Source organism: Marmota flaviventris, chromosome 15 (genome assembly GCF_047511675.1).
Source record: "Marmota flaviventris isolate mMarFla1 chromosome 15, mMarFla1.hap1, whole genome shotgun sequence".
Lineage (NCBI taxonomy): Eukaryota > Metazoa > Chordata > Mammalia > Rodentia > Sciuridae > Marmota > Marmota flaviventris.
The window spans coordinates 737,062-755,509 of NC_092512.1; the positions used below are offsets into that span (position 1 = coordinate 737,062).

General features: G+C 57.4%; 3 protein-coding genes across 4 annotated transcripts; 1 reads left to right on the forward strand and 2 right to left on the reverse strand.

The window, feature by feature from the left end:
* Nucleotides 1–490: 490 nt before the first annotated feature.
* On the reverse strand, nt 491–9,527 carry Wdr97 (WD repeat domain 97). The gene is given in 25 exon segments (XM_071602052.1): nt 491–820; nt 920–981; nt 1,059–1,594; nt 1,784–1,946; nt 2,019–2,140; nt 2,210–2,407; nt 2,522–2,710; nt 2,798–3,013; nt 3,101–3,235; nt 4,515–4,611; nt 4,717–4,823; nt 4,897–4,927; nt 4,929–5,095; nt 5,098–5,163; nt 5,256–5,405; nt 5,572–5,973; nt 6,065–6,197; nt 6,375–6,465; nt 6,539–6,775; nt 6,857–6,999; nt 7,082–7,781; nt 7,976–8,097; nt 8,226–8,854; nt 9,012–9,148; nt 9,326–9,527. Coding segments are annotated over 25 exon segments (5,244 nt in total). The 3' UTR covers nt 491–611.
* Nucleotides 9,528–9,594: 67 nt separating this feature from the next.
* Maf1 (MAF1 homolog, negative regulator of RNA polymerase III) lies at nt 9,595–12,696 on the reverse strand. Its single transcript, XM_027951418.3, has 8 exons — nt 12,348–12,696; nt 11,454–11,580; nt 11,217–11,345; nt 10,979–11,144; nt 10,718–10,839; nt 10,517–10,636; nt 10,220–10,354; nt 9,595–10,094 (listed from the first exon to the last, which is right to left on the reverse strand). The coding sequence occupies exons 2-8, from the start codon at nt 11,534–11,536 to the stop codon at nt 10,073–10,075; spliced, it is 777 nt and encodes a 258-aa protein (XP_027807219.1). The 5' UTR covers nt 11,537–11,580; nt 12,348–12,696; the 3' UTR covers nt 9,595–10,072.
* Nucleotides 12,697–12,899: 203 nt separating this feature from the next.
* Nucleotides 12,900–17,992, forward strand: Sharpin (SHANK associated RH domain interactor). Of its 2 annotated transcripts, none has more exons than XM_027951416.3 (9): nt 12,900–13,564; nt 13,847–14,021; nt 16,464–16,598; nt 16,672–16,810; nt 16,888–16,996; nt 17,079–17,232; nt 17,310–17,428; nt 17,517–17,645; nt 17,732–17,992. In XM_027951416.3, the coding sequence occupies exons 1-8, from the start codon at nt 13,370–13,372 to the stop codon at nt 17,634–17,636; spliced, it is 1,146 nt and encodes a 381-aa protein (XP_027807217.1). In that variant the 5' UTR covers nt 12,900–13,369; the 3' UTR covers nt 17,637–17,645; nt 17,732–17,992. The 2 variants fall into 2 exon arrangements, with proteins under 2 accessions (XP_027807217.1, XP_027807215.1); XM_027951414.3 differs by having other exon boundaries at nt 12,901–13,564; nt 16,669–16,810.
* Nucleotides 17,993–18,448: the final 456 nt, after the last annotated feature.

Genomic DNA, 18,448 nt, shown 5'->3' on the forward strand with positions numbered 1-18,448 from the left:
GAGATCCTGTGCCCCATAGGTCAATGTCCATTTTCTAGGACTTCTATGTGGAAGGATCCAAAGGGTGCTGCTGCCTTGTTACTTCCCAGGTAAAAGCCCAGATGTATTCTCCCAGAATACAAGTGAGGAAAACCAGGTCCCCGCAGACTGCTGTTCAAACATGCAGACTCCTCCCCACACACAGATGTACCCACTTGGAAAGTCCCCTTCATATCTGGTCAGGGATATGACCCAGGGAATCGTCTCTAATGTCAATCACCCATCTTAACATCCAGTATTTGACCAGCACTATGGACCTCCTTTCCAGGTTGACAGGCTCATCCCACCAGGAGTGCTGCTCCACCCCATGACCATACCCCAGATGTTGTCCCATCCCAGAGACCCCCAATACTTGACGTCACATGCCACCCATCACCAGCGAATTCAGACTACTGCCATGCCTTCCTGCCCACCCCCAAGCCCTGGAGAGACAGAGGTGGCATCTGTCGTCTTGCCAAAGCCTCTGGACTTTATTCTAGATGCAGGCCTATGCCAGGGAACATAGAAGACACAAGTGTTGTTGCAATTCAACTTGGCGGGATTGAGACACAGGACCCACCGTGCCTGCCAGGTCAGCTGTAGCTGTCAGGATCCGCATCTTCGGGCAGAAAGTAGCGCTGCAGGGTGGGCTGCAGGAGCAACGGGGGCAGGGCACGAGGGGGTGCGGGCCAGCCTGGGGGGAAGGGCTGCAGCTCCACTCTCGGCAGGGGCAGCTTTAGCACCCGGATGGAACGGTCCAGTGAACGGGCACAGTGGGTGCTGAGATGTGACATCACACGGCCTGGGGGCAGGCAGGCAGGCCAATGAGACCACCAGCCAAGGCTGGGATGAGGAAAGGGTGTGGGACCAGGGACCAGTCTCCACCCTTGAGCCCACTCACCCTTCATTCTCATCCCAGAGCTCCGAGCCTTGGCTTCCTGCAGTCTAAGTATGGGGTAGTGCCTGGGAGAAGGAGTCAGGTCAGACAGACAATGCTCAGCTGCCCATGCCGGCCAGGGGGCCCCCCTCGCTGCACTCACCCTTGATCCCTGGGTGGCGCCACCACAGTGTTAGGCACAGGAGGGCGCAGGGATGCAGAGCAGGGTGGCTGTTCGGTTTCCTTCTGGATCAAACTCTGCTGCTGTACTTGATGCTGCTCGCAGAAGTGGTTGAGTGCATCGACGTAGCCCAGGTCCAGCATCTGCCATTTCGACCAGTCGGTGTTTTCCAGCGGCTGTGGCAGGCCATGTGGTGCAGTGGGCATGGAGGGCTCAGGCACCGAGCAGAAGCTCTTCAGCGTCTCTGAGAGCGACCGCCTGGTCTGCCCAGTGTAAAAGTGAGCCTGGGGCTCTGGGGATCCAGCTTTAGATTCTGTGGGGGACACCACAAGCAAGGGAGGCTCCAGGACATGGAGGAGCGCCTGAGAGGCTTGCGGCCAGAAGATGCTCGAAGGAGCCCCTGAGACTGCTGAAGCCTGTGACTGGTCCTCCCTGGGAGGAAAGGAAGGCGGCCAGGTATCAGAGCCTTTGGGCAGCACCATTGACAACTGAGCTGTAGATGGCTGTAAAGTTTCCATCTGTAGAGGAAGTGGCCAGTCTAAGAAGCATCCTTGCTCCTTGGCTACTGAAATTCCCTTTTGCCTGATTCCCAGCCCCAGGGACCGGGTGCCCCACCCCTGAGCAGGACGCCAAAGCAGGCATCCCTGTAGCCCAGGGGACCCCAGGGCTGCCTCTGGAGAAGCCCAGCTAGGCCATGTGCACCAGACCTTCAGCTGCTGGATCATGCCCTCCAGCTTCTGGCAGCAGTATAAGCGCAGCTTGGCCTTGGAATTAAGCTTGGAGCCCTGGACCCAGGTCATCATCTCCTTGAACAGGAAGCCCTCTGGGTCCCGAAGGCCCAGACCATTCAGCAGCTTCTTGAGCTCTGGCCTAGGACAAATGCATGTGGCTTATTCCAGCCTCCCCAGCTGGTAGGGAGGATGGGTCAGGAGTGTCACTTACCGGTCGGAAGCTGGAGAGTAGAGGAAGTAGGACATGAGCTCTAGCACCACATCACGGGAATCCAGGGAGCAGGCCAGCAGCAGCTGCAGTGCCAGCATCACAAACTGCTTCTGAATGTGGTCCTGTGCACAGGTGGGGACAATGGTTGGTGGGAGAAACACGGTGGGGGTGGAGGGTGTCAAGGAACTCACCTGGAGGCTGGGGGGGTTGTCCAAGTTGAGCAAGTGCAAGAGGTTGCTCTGCAGCCGACTGTGGAGGTCACTGCTCACATCAGGCAGCAGTCTCAGCAGTGCATTTAGGATATGCACACGGTCTTCCCAGATGGCCTCTGCCAGCAGGTCCACCAACATGGAGGCCAGGCCCTCCACTGTGCCCATCTCAGGGTAGGCCTACAGAACGGTATGCTGAGACCCTGCTCCCTATTTCACATTCAGGCAGGCTCCTGCTTTCTCCCCACACCCCATCCCAGACTACGTTTCCCAGCTTCCCAGGCCCCCCCACACCTCCAGGGTGAAGATGGGGAACAGCTTTTTGAACCAGTTCTGGATGACGAAAGAGTGCAGGAACCTGGGCAGATGCCCATAGCGCTCTTCCCAGAGTGAATGCCCCTGGTGGTACTGGGAGCCAAAGTAGATTTTGGTCCTGGGGGCCTCATGGAAGCTCTGGGACTCGCCAATCAAGTCCATGGCGCTCTAGGGGAAGTGACAGCAACTTCAGTCCCACTTCTCTGGGTTTTGGGCACGGAGCCCACCCTGCCTGTGGCAGCCTGGGATGCATACCCCAGCCTCTGCCTCCCAGTAATCTAACTGTTGGTCAGAATACATCCTGGGTGAACTCAGAGAAGCTGAGATCCAGTCTATTTTCAGTTCCTTCTCCTCCTCCTCCTCTTCTTCCTCTTCCTCCTCAGACTTCCCATGAAGCCACTGCATCAGCCTACTGTGCCACTTGGACCACCTGTGGCGCTGTAGCCATAGGTCATCCAGGCTTGCATCTGGCTATAGAGGAGAGGGCACAAGAGGGGGCATCTGGCAGACGGTGGGGACAGTGGAGCCCTCCCTGAGCCCCCCAGCTCTGCCTCTTGCCTTGAGTCTGTTCTCAGTATAGGAGGCGAGCGTGGTCAGGGGTCTAAGACAGCTGATCTCTGTGGACGGCCACATCTGCTGAAGTGCCACGGAGTTGGGCACACAGCCGGGGAAGCTGATGGGTCGTGGGCAGTACTGGAGGCAGAGCACAGCAGGGTGGCTGAGAACTTGAAGCCACCCCAACTGGGATACCACCCTGGGTCACACCCATGATCATGTAGAGTCCCAAGACCTGGGCCCAGTTCTGCCTGCCAGGCCTCCATCAGACTGGACAGGCAGCCCATGCTCTTAACATACAGGTGAGGGGAAAGTCTGGGGTGCCGAAGGAGGAGTGGTCCATGGACATTAACTGGAAGATGAGGGAAATCTGGGGGACAGAAGGCCTTTGGAAAGCCCCAACCCCCACATGTTCTTCTTGGCACTTGGTCTCAAACCCTGAAACAGGGAAGCCTGGGGGTCGGGGGCAGGACAGAAAGGAAGTAACTAGAGAGAGTTCAGTGGAGAACTTGAGTCAATATGCTACAAAGCTGGAAGGACAAAATGGCATGCCTAGATAGGAGCCAGCATGCGCTAAGCAAGGGCCTGGGCCTGCCTGGGCACCCACTGGGAGCAAGGGTGGGATTTTATTTTATTTTTTTAAGAATTTAACCTTGAGGAGCTGGGGCTGTAGCTCAGTGGCAGAGCACTTGCCTTGCACATGTGAGGTACTGAGTTCGGTCCTCAGCACCACATATAAGTAAAAAAGAAAAAATAATAATTTAACTTTGGGGTTGGAGTTGTGGCTCAGTAGTAGAGCATTTGGCTGGCATGTGTGAGGCCCTGGGTTCAAATCTCAGCATTGCATATAAATAAATAGAATTAAGGCCCATTGACAAAAATACAAAACAAATTTTTGAGGAAAAAAAAAGAATTTAACCTTTATTTTTCATTTTGTTTTTTATGTGGTGCTGAGGATCGAACCCAGTGCCTCACCCATGCTAGGCAAGCACTCTGCCACTGAGCCACAACCCCAGCCCAAGTATGGGATCTTGAAGGGCTAGCTCCCCTTGACTTTGCTCCCCTGAAAGGTGGGGACTCTGGTCTTGCAGGAGAAGCCCACTGGCGACCCACCTACAGAGTGCTCCCACTGAGGAGAGGGGTGTGCAGGAGATTCAATGGCAGGGGATCTCTGGCTCAGACTCAGGCCTCGTAGGCAACAAGGTGCTCCTGCCCACAGACACCACCACACCATAACTCCAGGAAAGGAGGCGGGGGCGGGCAGGGCGGGGGACTCTGGAGCTGGCCTCTGAGCTACAGGTGGCCATGGCCCTTAGATCCAATTTGGACACAAGAGGTTTGCAGCAAAGGGGAGATAGGGTACACAAGAAGAGTAACCCTAGGGGGGGTGCCCCTCTGGGAACCCAGAAAGCCTCACCTTGTGGGACTGCACAGTGGCAGGAAAGAAGCCCTTGAGATTTGAGAGAGGATCCTTGGGCTGTTTCTGCAGCCAAAGTGGGACCTGGAGATGGGACAGAGACTCAAGAGTTGAGCACAGCCCCTAGAGCCCCTCAAGTGCTGCTCTTGAGTAGGTGGCATCCCAGCTGCTAAGTTTACCTCACCTGTGCTGTGGGAGGGAGGACGGTGGGTCCAAGGCCATGGTCATCTCCTCTCTGAGCTGCTCCAGCTGCATCTGCAGATCCAGACTGAGGCCCAAGTCACAGCTCAGGGAAGAGCAGGCAAGAAGCTGAGGCAGCCAAGGAGTCAGGGGGATTCAGCCATGATGTCAGGAAGGGGGTGGGAGGGGAGGCAGGCTTCACCTTGGACACTTTGCTGTGGACCTTCTGGTGGTGGGTGGAATGGGCAAGATCACTTGGGGGCGGGGTGGGCAAAACGCTGGCCTGGGGCCCCTGGGGTCTGGGGGTGGAGAAGGGCTTTGGGTACTGTCTGGGCCTCACTGCTGATGGTAGCCTGCCCAAAGCAGGAGGCAGTTCTGGACAGGGTACACATGTCTTGTCTTGGAGCTCTCTTTCTGTGGTGAGGGTCATGATGCTCCCCTGCTGGGGCTCCCTTTTGAACTGCATGTCCTGAGACAGGTGGGAACAGTGGCAGTGTCAGGTCTGGGGTGAGAGGATTTGCCAGGGTCAGGGCAGAGGCTGGAGGATGGCCTCACACCCACCAATAGTCCAGGGCCATAGATCAAACGTAGGTAATTGTCAAAGGCTTCCTGGCGCTGCTTCCAGGAGGGTGGGGGCCGGGCTGCTGGGATGACCTGTCCCAGCCTCAACTCCTGAAGGTCTTGGTCACGGGCCATTATGGCCTCCAAGTCCTGAGAGGTGGGGGTCAGAGGTCAGGTTTGCTTCCTTGGAAGCCATGTGCTGCCCACATAACCACAGGTGTCCAAGCCAGCCGTAGGGACCAAGGGGCAATGGCCTGAGCCTGAGCAGGGACAGGGCTAGGCAGTGGGGTGGCAAGAAGGTCAGTATCCACCCCACCTCCTTCATCACTAGCTGCTGAGGTGTTGCTGTCTGGCGACGGGTGGAGAGCAGGGCCGGGCTGCAGAAAGGGAAAAGCACAGGTGAGATACAGTCCAGTAGGACAGGGCAGAAAGCAGGACAAGGACCAGCCAGGAGAGGGAATGGCAGGGCTGGGATGGATGTGGCAGCCTCTGAGCAGTCCAGGAGTCCTGAGTCCTCATGCAGGGGGCACACAGTCAGGCCCTGACCCCAGGGGCTAAATGGGAGTCTCAAGGACAGCTGAGACCTGCCAGAAGACTTGAGACTGAATGCCCCATGCAGGTTGGTGAGCCTTTGTATCTGGATGGAGGTCAGTGACTCGTGGCTGGTCAGTGGCAATGGAGGGTCATCCACCACGTCAGGAGCCTTCTGGCACAGGTTCTGGGCAAGCAAGAGAAGCTTGGATCCCTGATCCTCAGGGCCTGTCCTCACGCAGCAGCCCCACTTTGCCCATCCTGACCTCACTGCATACCTTAACTAGGTAGGCTGTGGGCAGATAGAGCCTGTGGGAGACTAGGCAGAGACGGGAACCCAGTGCCAGCACCAGGTCTCCACTGTTGCTGGAGAAGGCCAGGGCCTGAGGGGAACCGTCCAGCTGCAGGAGCCTGCAGGGGTACCCAGAGGACCACTCCTGCTTCAGAGAGGGAAACTGAGGCAGTATCAGGGGCAAGGCCCTGTGTCATTCCACTCCCTAGCCATTGGGCTGTGGTGGGAGGCAGAGGTTTGGAGAGCCCAGTGGCTATACCCCAGGCCCCAATCCCCTCCCCAGGGCCCCAGCCCACCGCAGAAGGCGGTTCTCAGAGGTCCAGATGCGGATGGTGCAGTCCAGGCTGGAGCAGGCATACAGCTTGAGTGTGGGGCAGCAGCACAAGCCTGGAGACAAGGTTAGGTCAGGACCAGACTAACATGGAGGCCCAGGCTTTGCCTTTTTGTTCTGTCCCCTCACCAGTGATGTGGTCCATGGGATCATCCTGGGGCCGGTGGTCACAGCGCCGGCCCTCACCCAAGCCAAACTGCACCAGGCCATAGGTGGCACTATTTGGGTCCTCAAAGCCTACAGTGGTGCGTTTACCCAGAGCACAAAGCACCACAACTGGGTGGCAGCAGGAGAAGGTGCGCAGCAGGCTCAGGCTCTCCTCTGCATAGGGGAAGACACGCCACATCTTCACGGTCAGATCTCCACCTGTGGGACAGCGGGAGCAAGGCTGAGCTGCCCGGAAAGGCAGGGGCTCCCGAGCCGGCTTCAGGAAGTGGAGGTACTAACCCGAAGAAACGATGCTGTTCCAGGTGGACGCAATGGCGGTAACAGGGCCTGGGCTGTGCGCCTCTGTATGGAACACAGTTTTCGAGGAGAGCCAATCAAGCACCGAGAGTGCGCCATCTGTATGCCCTATCACTGGCAGGTACCTGCGGGTGGTGACGGAGCCTGTTGGTAGGAGCTCAGTCACCGCTCCCCTCCCGTCTGGATCTCGCTGGCTCGGGCGCCCACCGGTTCTTGTTCTTCCAAGCCCAGGCCATGGCGCTGCGGCGCAGATCGCCCTTGTTCTGGCGCACGATCTCCCAGCAGGCTAACGCGCTACCGGGGTCTGTGAGGTGGCTGTACAAGTGCAAGCAACAGGGCTGTGGCGCCGGGGGCGGTGGCGGGCACACACGATGCAGCACGCTCATGGGGCAGCATGCTGCGTTGGCGCGCACCAGGTGTCCTGTGCGCGTCAGCAGCCACAGGGCCTCGCGCGGAAGGCAGTAGGCCACCGCAACCGCGCAGTCCTCGGCCTCGAGCAGCAGTGCGCTCACTGTTCTCCCTGTTGCAGCTGACACCAGGTAGACGGAGCCATCCACACAAGCGCATACGAGGCGCGCGGGCAGAGATGGGTTCACGGGCGCTGGTAGCGCAGGCGCCACCTGGAGGTAGAGCACGGGCGCGGGCAGCTGCGCCAACGGCGAGTAGAGCTCGCTCAGGCGCCAAAGCTCCACGCTGCTCGCGCACAGAGAGAGCACCGGCCAGCCCCGGGCCGCAGGTGCCAGCAAACGGCTCACGCGCGCGGACAGCACGTCCTGGCCCCAGGAGCACAGCGCCACCTCTCCCACCTGCGCCTCCGCCTGCAGGTCCCACGTGCGCAACGTTCCATCCTGAGAGGCGGAAGACACTCGGGTGGTGTTCGGGAGAATGACCATTGCTGTCACCGGGCCTGCGGGAGCGCGCAGATCTCAGGCAGGCACACCAGGGAATGAGGGAAGGGAGCTGTTGGCCCGGGATGCAGCCAACGCAGAGAATCTTGGTCAGACCCAGCAGAAATCTCCAACAGCTCAGAGCTCAAAGGCAGAGGGCCGAGCTCCGGGTGCAGAGAGAATACACTACAAGAGCATCTTGGGAGCAGCGCACCTGTGTGACCCGCGAACACCATGCGGATCTGCCAGTTAACCTCCCACACCTTCACCGTACTGTCTTGGGAAGACGTCACCATGGCCTTTGCCTCCTCGAAGTAGGCCAGGTCAGAGATGGTGCTGGGGATTAGAGAGAATGGGGAGGCCCCGTGGACTCAGCACTGCCTGGTGTGTTGCAGTCTGCACCCCTGCCATGACCAGCTCTCTCTAGGGGACCACCTTGTCTTCCAGTCCCCAGCCCCCCTCACGTTTCGTGCAGATTTTGGCGCACATCTCTGAGATTCCAGGCTTGTAGATCCAAGGTGAGCACAGCTGAGCCGTAGGCTGCGAAGCAGTGTGTGTCTTGCTGGGTAGACCCTGGCCCCAGAGCCAGACGCTTGAGTGTGCCCGCCAGGCCTGGTGGTGGCTGCAGGGGTAAGCCACGCAGCACCAGGCGGCGACCACCTGAGCGGAACTTGAAGAGAGCCAGGCTGCCGCCCACCTCAGCCACAAGCAGCAGCCCCAGGTTGGGCACCGGCAGGCAGCAAGTGGGCTCACGGCCTAGCACCCTACCCACCTCGGGCGGGCTCAACCACAGCAGGCTGAGGTCTGGCCTTAGTATGGCCAGCCCTGTGGGGCCCCAGCCTACAAAGCGACCCACCGCTCCCAGAGGGCCCAGCACAGCTACCAGACCAGTAAGTGCCACAGGGGCCAGCAGCGTCTCCTGAGCCCAGCCATCCTTTTTATGCAGGTGCAGGCAACCTGCCCCATCCAGCACCACGAAATGTCCTCCCACTGGGTCTTGTGCCACGGATCGCAGCCCAGCTGGCACCTCCAGGCGGCGCAGTGGCTCCAGCCCATGTGTCAAGCGAGCAACGCGCAGCTCAGCTCTCTTTTCCTGCGGGCCAGGATGGGCAGGATCTGCAGTTAGGGGTGGGGGCTGGGCTCTTCTGCAGAGGGAAACTCGAGGGATCCAATGGAGCTGGTGCAGAGGACCCCCAGGGGAAGGGCTGGACTGGGAAGAGACCAGTGGCAGATGCTGGGCCAAATCACACCTTTTCCACAACATTATGGAGGCCAGTACGAATGAGCAGCCACAGCTGGTGGGCGCGGGTACACAGGGGCACGTTTTGCCACCGCTGGGTGCTGGTGAAAAGCTGCAGGCCCTGCGACTGCTCCAGGGAACACAGCTCTGCGGGCCAATGGAGGGAGTGCTGTTACCTGTGGCCTTGGGCCCCACCCTGGAGTGCCCTTCTCCAAGTGCCCGGTTGAATCAGTTACTGCCCAGAGGAGTTGTGTTCCCAGAACCTAGTCCAAATGAGTTCTGTTTCTGGCCGGGTGCCTAGGGGGTAAGGCCAATCCCCCTCACCATTCTTTTCTGACAGCAGCCCAGGGTCTGGGTTGTCAAAGCCGTCTGCATCATACAGGTCTGAGTCCAGAAGCAAGTTATCGCCTTCTGATGATAAGGGCTTGCTTGTGTCCAACATGTTAGCCTCCATTTTCACAGCTGTGAGTCCAGATGACCAACAGCTCTGGGAAACTAACCGTTTTCCTGGCGGGTGGGGCAGCATCGGTTGCTAGGATATGAATGGCAGGCCCCGCCCACAATGCAGGCCCCGCCCAGACGACGCACTGAGGTCCAGAGTCACAGAAACTTTTATTGGAAACAAATGAGCTGCAGCAAGGTGACACTCAGTGCACACAGCCCACCTGGAGAGGTGGGGGGAACAGGTAGGCACCAGGGGCCACTGGCTCAAGACAGGAGCCTGCTTGCTGGGTCTCAGGCCAGGAGTGTACAGACCCAGTATGAAATACAAAAATAAACTCTGTGGTCCAGCTGTCCCTGCTGTGGCAGTCTGCTTGGGCAGGGCAGTCACTCTTTCCAGCAGGCCCCGTGCTGTCTAGTCCAGTCACAGCATGGGCAGTAGGAGCCTTCGAGGATGAGTGCACATCCACAGGCTGGAGCCAAAGGGCTAGGCAGATTCGGCCTTGGGCAGCGCCAGGACAGTGATAGTGCCAGGGTATGGCCAGCAGCTGGGGAGGCCCTGGGCCCCTCAGGTGGGTAGGTCCAGGCACTGGTTGAAGCTGGATGAAGCTGGGCCTCTGCTTCTGCTCATCACATACAGATCACTGGGACCCTGGGCAAAGGTTGACACACAATGAGTTTGAGGAGCCACCACTCAGGAGACAAGGCAGAAGAGACCCTGACCTGGCCCAGGCACTAGAGGCTCCAAGGACTGGGACCACCACCACCATCACATACCTGTCCTCCTCCATGGTGCTGGTCTCGTCAGCCCTGCCCTCACTGCCTCCGCCTCCACTCTCTTCCTCCACTTCTTCCTCCCCCAGTTCCATGTCCAGCTCATTGCCTGCTTCTGAGGGTGTGTAAGTGGAACCACTGGGTGGGAAGTGGGGAAACAATCTTAGGACCATCTGCCCCAGGCCTGCTGATGGCCCCAGGGAGGATGTCCAGGCAGCACAAAGTTGAGAACAGATGGGCAACCTGAGGAGATGGTGAGGCCCAATAGGAAGTGGAGGAAGGGAGACTGGCAGCACCAACCTGATGGAGCGGCAGCTGAAGAAGACAATTCGCTTGAGCCGCTTGTTGTAGAAGAAATAATTGAAAGACCAGAGGCTGCCATCCTCCCCAAAGGGGTCCGAGTCTAGGTCTGGGTTATAGCTGCAGAGTAGGCCAAGACATAGTATGAGACTCTCCGTGTCACATATACCTAGGGGTCTACCTGTGAAGATACAGGCCCACCTGTAGATGTCACATTCAGCTAGACAGATCTCCTCATCCACTGCATCCCACAGCTGCGGCTTGAGGGCCTTGAAGTCTTCCCGCACAGCTGAGAACAGGCTGCAGTTGACTGCATTCACCACCTAGGGCAGGTCACACTGGGGCTGATAGGGGTCCAGGGCAGGGTCCAGGACCAAACAAGGCAGAGCCCAGGCTGATGTGGGGAAGGCAGTGGAAAGGCAGTGGGAATGGCTGTGGGTGGGGCTCCCTCCCAGTCCTCACCCAGCTCAGGCTGGGCTCCCGGCTGAATTCGTGGCTTCGGGCTGTGCTGAAGTCATAGTCTGGCCTGAAGGACTCATTGAGTGTGGCAATCAGATAGAAGAGGGTCTTGCGACTGCACTTGTCACTGAGAGGACCCTCATCTTCACCACCCTGGCTTTTGCTCAGTCTGCACAGAGACAAACATCAGCCTAGACTGCCATCCCACAGACCCAAAGAGGCAGGACCTATCTCAGCTCACCTGCTGGGGCTGAGGCCCGAAGTCTGGGGTGGGGATAGTGCCTCCAGCACATGGGGCTGACCCTCCTGGCAAAACTGCTTGAACATGTGTTTGTCATCTCCTGCCATCTTACACGAGTAGCTCTCAATCCTATGGGATGCAGGCAGGAACATGGAGCATTCTGTCGCTTCAAGTTTCAACTCAGGGGCCAGGGCAGTGACCTCTGAGATGCTGGCCCCCCTGAGCTTCCAGCCTCACCTGCCAATGATGTGGGCATCTCCAGTCTCTACTGTCAGTTGTGAGTTGATGGCCTCAAAGCTCGAGTTCTCCAACAGCTTCATGTCCTTGGGGAAAAGACTCCTTGCTCCAGAAGGGCTAGTGCTGCCTAAGGATATGGGAAGCCAGGTCATGGGTATCTGCTCATATGGGGCTCTACCTTCAGTCCCCCTACTCCAGAGCTCTGTACACAACTGGGTCTAGCCTTTGCCCAGGGTTTGCACAGGCCTTCTCTCTCCTCTGACCTGCTCCCAAACACTAAGGACGGGCTGAGAGATGAGATCCTGTCATACCAAAGCAGCAAGTCCAAGATCCAGCTCAGCCACACCCCCCTGTATAACACAGGCTTCTGGGGCCAGGCTGGGGGACCTACCCCATCCTGCTCACCCTGGGGCTAAACGAATACGGTATTCAAGGCTTCCCTTTCCCATCCAGAGGAAGAGTGCCCAACGAATACGAGGATCACTTTAGCCTGCGAAGGGGTATGACTCCTGTAGTAGTCTTCAGGCTGGGCTGGGCTCCCCTCCATCCTGGGGCTCTGCCCCTATTCTAGGGTCTGCTTTTTGGCAAGGAGAGGAAACCTATAGGCTCCACCGTTATGCTCTGCAAGTACGCCTGATCTCTTCCGATAACAAGGAGCGGAGCGAGTTGCTACTGCCTAACCAGCAAGCTGCATCGTTCGCCCGGTCGCGAGAGGGGGAACCTGCCAGGCCGCGGCAGAACTACAAGTCCCAGGAGGCAGCGCGTCGGGTGCGGGGCATCTGCCAAGCCGTGGCGGAACTACAAGTCCCAGGAGGCAGCGCGCCCGCGCCAGGCCCGCCGGGAGCTGTGGTTCCGGCGGCCCCGGACGGCACGGGGCACAGGACAGACACCCACCTGTATGGGCCTGGCAGATCGGGCCGGACCGGTCTGGTCGCTTTGCGTCGGTACCGGGGCGAAAGCAAGGCGGACTCCGCGCGGTGCGGGCTCCTCAGGGGCGGAAAGCGGCGCCGCGGCCTCCACTCGGGTCGCACTGTATCTGGGAGAAGCTCCGCGGCGACGTCCCGTTACTCCCGGCCCTGCCGGCCCATCCGGGTTGCCACCGCGACATAGCCTCGCCCCCCTGCACAGCGCCCGCTCTCGCGACCGACCTGCTGTCGACCGCCACAGATCGACCCAGCGAGCGAGCGAACCTGCGACCTCCGCCTCCGGACAACAACAAGCGTCCGCCAGGCCCGGCCCCCCGCCTCTGAGTGGCCCGCTCCAGCTTAGGAGATCGGGAGCGCAACTAGCCATTGGGGGCGGTCCCTGCCGCTCAGTCCTGATTTCCACTCCTGCTGGCCGTGGGGCCTGTCTGTCACTGTCCCTCGTACTAACCCACCTCCTCCCCGGCGCTCATTGGTCAGGAGCCCGCCTGCCCCGCCCCAGGGGTCCGCCCTGGTTCCTTGAGCGGCGCGGGCCCGCGGAGCGCGCAGTGTGGGCGTGGCGGGGCTGAGGTTACGCGGGGCGGTGGCCCGCTGACCCGGGCTACTGGGAAGTGCCGCGGACTTGCCTCCCTTCTCCATCCTGTCTCTGAAGAACGTTTCGGGCCAGGCTGTAGCCTACCCTCACCCGAGCTTTTGAGGCCAAAAGCCCGCCCCAGGCCGCGCTTCAAAAGCCTGACACTTTGGCCCCGAGACCCGGCTCAAACGTGACGTCCGCGGCCGGAGGTGTCCGGAGGCCCTCGGGCCGTGTCCATCCCTCGGCACGGCAGGCGGATCAGGCTCGGCAGCAGCGCTGCCCTGCATCCCTCCTGGGCCCTGACGATCTGCCGCCCCCGGAACCCAGGCTCACGATTTGAGTTTCTGGCCGGCGGAGGCGCTCCGCAGCGCGATCTCACGGAAGTCGGCTCGGAAGACCTTGACCCGCCGGGACAGGAGATGGCGCCGCCGGCGGGCGGGGCGGCGGCCGCAGACCCGGGCTCAGCCGCAGTGCTCCTGGCTGTGCACGCCGCGGTGAGACCGCTGGGCGCCGGGCCCAACGCAGAGGCGCAGCTGCGGAGGCTGCAGCTGAGCGCGGATCCCGAAAGACCCGGGCGTTTCCGACTGGAGCTGCGAGGCGCGGGGCCCGGAGCGGTGAGTGCGGACCGGGGCTGGAGCCCAAGACCGGGCGCCTCCGCTAGCCCACAGCGTGCCCTTAAGCCGTTACTTTTCTTTGGTTGCCTTCTGGTCTGTAAAATGGGGATGGTGCTGGTTCCTACCTTACAAACTGTTGTGAGGATTTGGTAAGATAATAGGTGGAAAGGGTTTAGGACCGCGTAAGTGATCTAGTGATCTACAAATGTTTTCTTGTCTTTCTTTGATTAGCATGTGGTTCAAAGTGGGAAACCACTGATCCTGGACTCTCCTACTCCACAGGTCAGTCTGGAGTGGCCCTTGGAGTCAATCTCCTATACCATCCGCGGCCCCAGTCAACATGAGTTGCAGCCTCCACCAGGAGGGCCCGGAACTCTCAGTCTGCGCTTCCTCAACACTCAGGAAGCTCAGCAGTGGGCAGCCTTGCTGCGAGGTGCCACCGCAGAGGGACAGAATGGTCAGTGCCCTGGAATTAAGTATGGAGTAGCTCTGTCCCCCCAGGACTGGGTGGGGACAGTGATGGGAAAAGCTAGGGGCCTCGAAAGGCGCTCAGGAGGAAGAAAGTGAAAGAAAGAAAAGGCTGAAGAGCTGGGGCCTGGATAGACTAGGGTGGAAAGAAGAGCAAGTAGGACTGCAGGACCCTAGTGAGTTCAAGAGCAATAGTGGTACTTAGCAGAGTGACAGGCTCAGATTGAGACTTCTGCAGTAGGACGGGTTTGTGCAAAGGGCAGGAGAGGATGATTCCAGAGAGTTTTAGGAGATGGAATTAGCTAAGTTTCATGGTCATTTAAATAAAACAGTTCAAGACTGAAACCTGGGGGCTGGGGCTATAGCTCAGAGGCAGAGTGCTTGCCTAGCGTGTGTGAGACACTGGGTTGGATCCTTAGCACCACATAAAAATGAAACAAATAGGGTCTGGGGTTGTGGCTCAGAGGTAGACACTTGTCTGGCATGCGTGAGGCACTGGATTCCATCCTCAGCACCACATAAAGTAAAATAAAGACATTGTGTCCACCTATATGTAAAGATTAAGTTAAAAAATAAAGAAACAAAGGCATGCTGTCCATGTACAACTAAAAGAAAAAAAAAAAGCTGAAACCAGGGGCCAGGTAGTGCAGGGCTCCTAGACAGGGCCTGTTTAAGAGGGCATGGATGTTCTGGGTTCTTTTTTATTATTATTTTTTTTTTAGTTGTAGATGGACACAATATATTTATTTATTTATTTTTATGCGTTGCTGAGGATAAAACCCAGGATCTCACACTTGCAGGGCAAGTGTTCTACCACTTAGCTACAGCCCCAGCCCGGATGTTCTGGGTTCTTAAAACATCTTGGCTGGAGCTGGGGCTCTAGATAGGTCAACCAAGTCACTGATAAAGAACCTTAAAGAGAAGAGGGCTGGCATGCAGAGATTGCCTTAGGGAAAGAAAAGAGAAGCCACAAATAGTATAGAGGAAGACAACCAGACAGTGTTATTCATAAGAGGCCCTGGCAAGTCAGCTTTGGAAAAGGGAGACAGCACTTTTCATTCATCAGTATGTGTACCCAGTGCCTGCTCTGTACTGGGCACTTATTTAACATGAATAAACCTCCACCCTCTTGGAGGCTGCATTTCTACATGGGAGACAGGTGAAGTAAGAAAATTCTTATTAGACAGTGGAGAGAGTCGGTGCTGGAGCTAGGAGGGAGGGAACATTATTTAAAGTAGGGTGACAGGACCAGGTGCAGAATAATCCCAGTGATGTGGGAGGCTGACAAAGGAGGATGACAAGTTCAAGGCCAGCCTAAGCAGTATTTCATTTATTTTGAAATAGTGGGACCCTATTTCAAAATAAATGAAAGGACTGGAGTAAATAGAGGTGGCAAGGAAGGCCCCTTGAAAGGGTGACACTTGAGTAGAATTTGAAGATCAGTCAGTATCTAAGAAGTGGGTTGGACTGTGTTCATTAATTAGTCAATTAATCAACATTAATTTATACAGTTACTATATACCCAGCTCTAGAGATTGTAGTTATTTGTATGATCATCTATTTAATACTATCTCTTTCTTTACAATATATGTTCTATACAGAAATGCCTGAGAATATCTTGTCCACCTCTGAATTCCCAGTACCTCATATATATTATTAGATGCACAATAAACATTTTTTGAATGGAAAAAAAAAAAAAAAGAATTTGAAGGTCCTAGCATGAGCCTTGTGGTCTTAGGAACAGCAAATACAAAAGCCCTGAGGGGAACATATGCAAGCAACCCTCAAGACACAGGCACAGGGCTGGGTGCTTGGAGGACTCTACTTATTTTAGTGGGATAAACAGTTCAAGAAGTCAAGGGCCTGAGGCCATCAAAGAAGCTGTGTCAGCACTGGCTGAGAACCCCCCCCCCCCCCCACTCATTGCAGGGAGCTATCCTCAAGTGGGAGGTAAGAAGGGAGAGAGCAGTTATGTCCAACTGTGTATCTTTACCGTCATCCTTGAAAGGACAGTGTGTTCTGTGCATAAGGGCTAGCCAGGAGAAGGGAGATCAGTGAGGGCAATCACTGACTACAAGGCTACTGTTGGGCAGGAGGGGGAAGGCCCCTCTGTCTGAGGACCTGCTGTGGTTCTGCTGTGTGGAGGAAGGGCACCAGCAGGACAGGCAACAGAAGAGTTCAGAAAGACTCCAGGTCCCCAACAGGAATCCAGGGCAGTTCCAACAAGTCAGGCGGGGGGGGGGGGGGGGGGGGGGCAGCGACCTCTCAGGGGTTTTTAAGGGCAAGCTAGGAGGGGGAGGGTTATTTTGAAGTGTAAGCTGAGGTAGGGCCTGACATGGGCTGTGATGAGGAAAAAGACAAAGGTCCTAGAAACCCCAGGGCAGAGAGGCTTGGGCAGGGGCCAACAACCACTCCACATTTTCCCTCCTAGGCAGTGGCAGCCCACTCCTAGCCCTGGGCCCAGAAACATGTCCTGTTTCCTCACCCAGTCCCCCTGTGGTCCCAACACTCAAAGTGCCCCAACCTGAGGTGGATCTTCAGAGCCCTGGAGACTTGATGGAGAAAGGTAAGGACAGACAGCCAGAGGGGTCTGAAGGAAGTGGCTGGTGTGATTTTGACAGCTGTCCTCCCTTTAGAAGAGCTGACTGGGCTCCTGGCCCAGGCCATTGCAGGTGGGGACGAGAAGGGGGCAGCCCAAATAGCAGCAATCCTGGCCCAGCGTCACGTGGCCCTCAGTGTCCAGCTTCAGGAGGCCTGCTTCCCGCCTGGTCCCATCAGGTGAGGCCTGATCCTCATCTTGCCCTGCTGATCTTCTCAGGTTCCCCAAACAACCTCTGACCCACATTCTGACCCAGGCTGCAGGTCACAGTTGAAGATGCCACATCCGCTGCATCCTCGGCATCCTCTGCCCACATCTCACTGCAGGTCCACGCTCACTGTACCATCTCAGCTCTCCGGGAACAGGTGAGCATGGGGTCCAGAGAGCCCTGTAGTGGTGGTGGGTAATCCCGGGTGACACTCCCCAGCCCTGATGCTCTGACCCTAGGTGTTCTCAGAGTTCGGTTTCCCACCTGCTGTGCAACGCTGGGTCATTGGGAGGTGGCTGTGTGCCCCTGAGCGCAGCCTTGCTTCCTATGGGGTCCAGCAAGATGGGGACCCTGCTTTCCTCTATCTGCTCTCCACTCCCCAAGAAGCCCCAGGTTGGTCCTTGATGGGGGTAGGTGAGGGAGGTGGGGTGCAGCCCAAGATAGTCCTAAGCCCCTGTCCTCTGCCACAGGATGCAGCCCTCAACGCTTGCAGAAGATGGAAGGGGAACTAGGACGGTTCTTTCCTCAGTCATTGGGGCTGTCCCGTGCCCTGCAGCCAGCCAGTTCCAGCCTCCCCGGCCCCCTTCAGGTGGGCAATGGGCATGAGTGGGCAGTGGGCAGGGGTTGGCTAGGCACACTAGAAGTGAAGAAACAGCAACGGTCTTCCACCTCTCTAGCCTGGCTGGTCCTGTCCTTCCTGTACCTTCATCAATGCCCCAAATCGCCCTGGCTGTGAGATGTGTAGCACCCAGAGGCCCTGCACCTGGGACCCCCTTCCTACATCGTCTACCCAGTAGCCACCAAAGGTACAGGTGGTGGGGTGACTGGAGGAGGGGGGTGCACACAGTATAGAACAAGCAGGAATGATCTGTCTCTTCCCCCCTGGTTACAGAACATGGCCCTTCCCTGGAAGGCCTAAATGCCTGGACTATCACCTGATCTCAGGAGACCTCTGCTGGCTGCTCATTGGGGACAGACAAGACGGTTGCAGGGAAGAGCTATAAGTTAGACACAAAAGGGGCTGGGGTTGTGGCTCAGCAGTAGAACGCTTACCTAGCATGGAGGCCCTGGGTTTGATCCTCAGCACAACATAAAAATAAATAAATAAATAAAATAAAGGTATTGTGTCCAACTACAACTAAAAAAATCAAAAGTCCCAGTGTCCCTTTACTGTGTCTTGGTGCAGAGCTGCCCTAGCCTATCCAAGGCTGCTGGGAGAAGACAAGACAGAACCTGGCCCTCATTCGTCAGTCCAGGTATCTGCTGATCACAGGATCTTGGCACTTAGACCTCTTCCCAAGCCCCCCAGACCTTCAGGGGTTCTCCTAGCTGCTGATCATTGGGATAGGGTCGCTGGGGGCTCCATGCACTAAGGCGAATCCTATAAGCTCTACCCCTACTGCTGGTCTTGCCTTCTGCTGTTTATCCTGGCTCCCCAGACTCTGGCCACCACTCCCTCCAGCCAAGATAACACCAACATGGGTGTTTTCCCTCCTCACTTAGGGACAGGGAAGCTCAAGCACTGGGAGTCCCAAGTCAGGGTATTGTGCTACTGCTGGTTCATGATGCCTTGACCTTCCTGTCACAGGTACAGGTACAGGACTACATG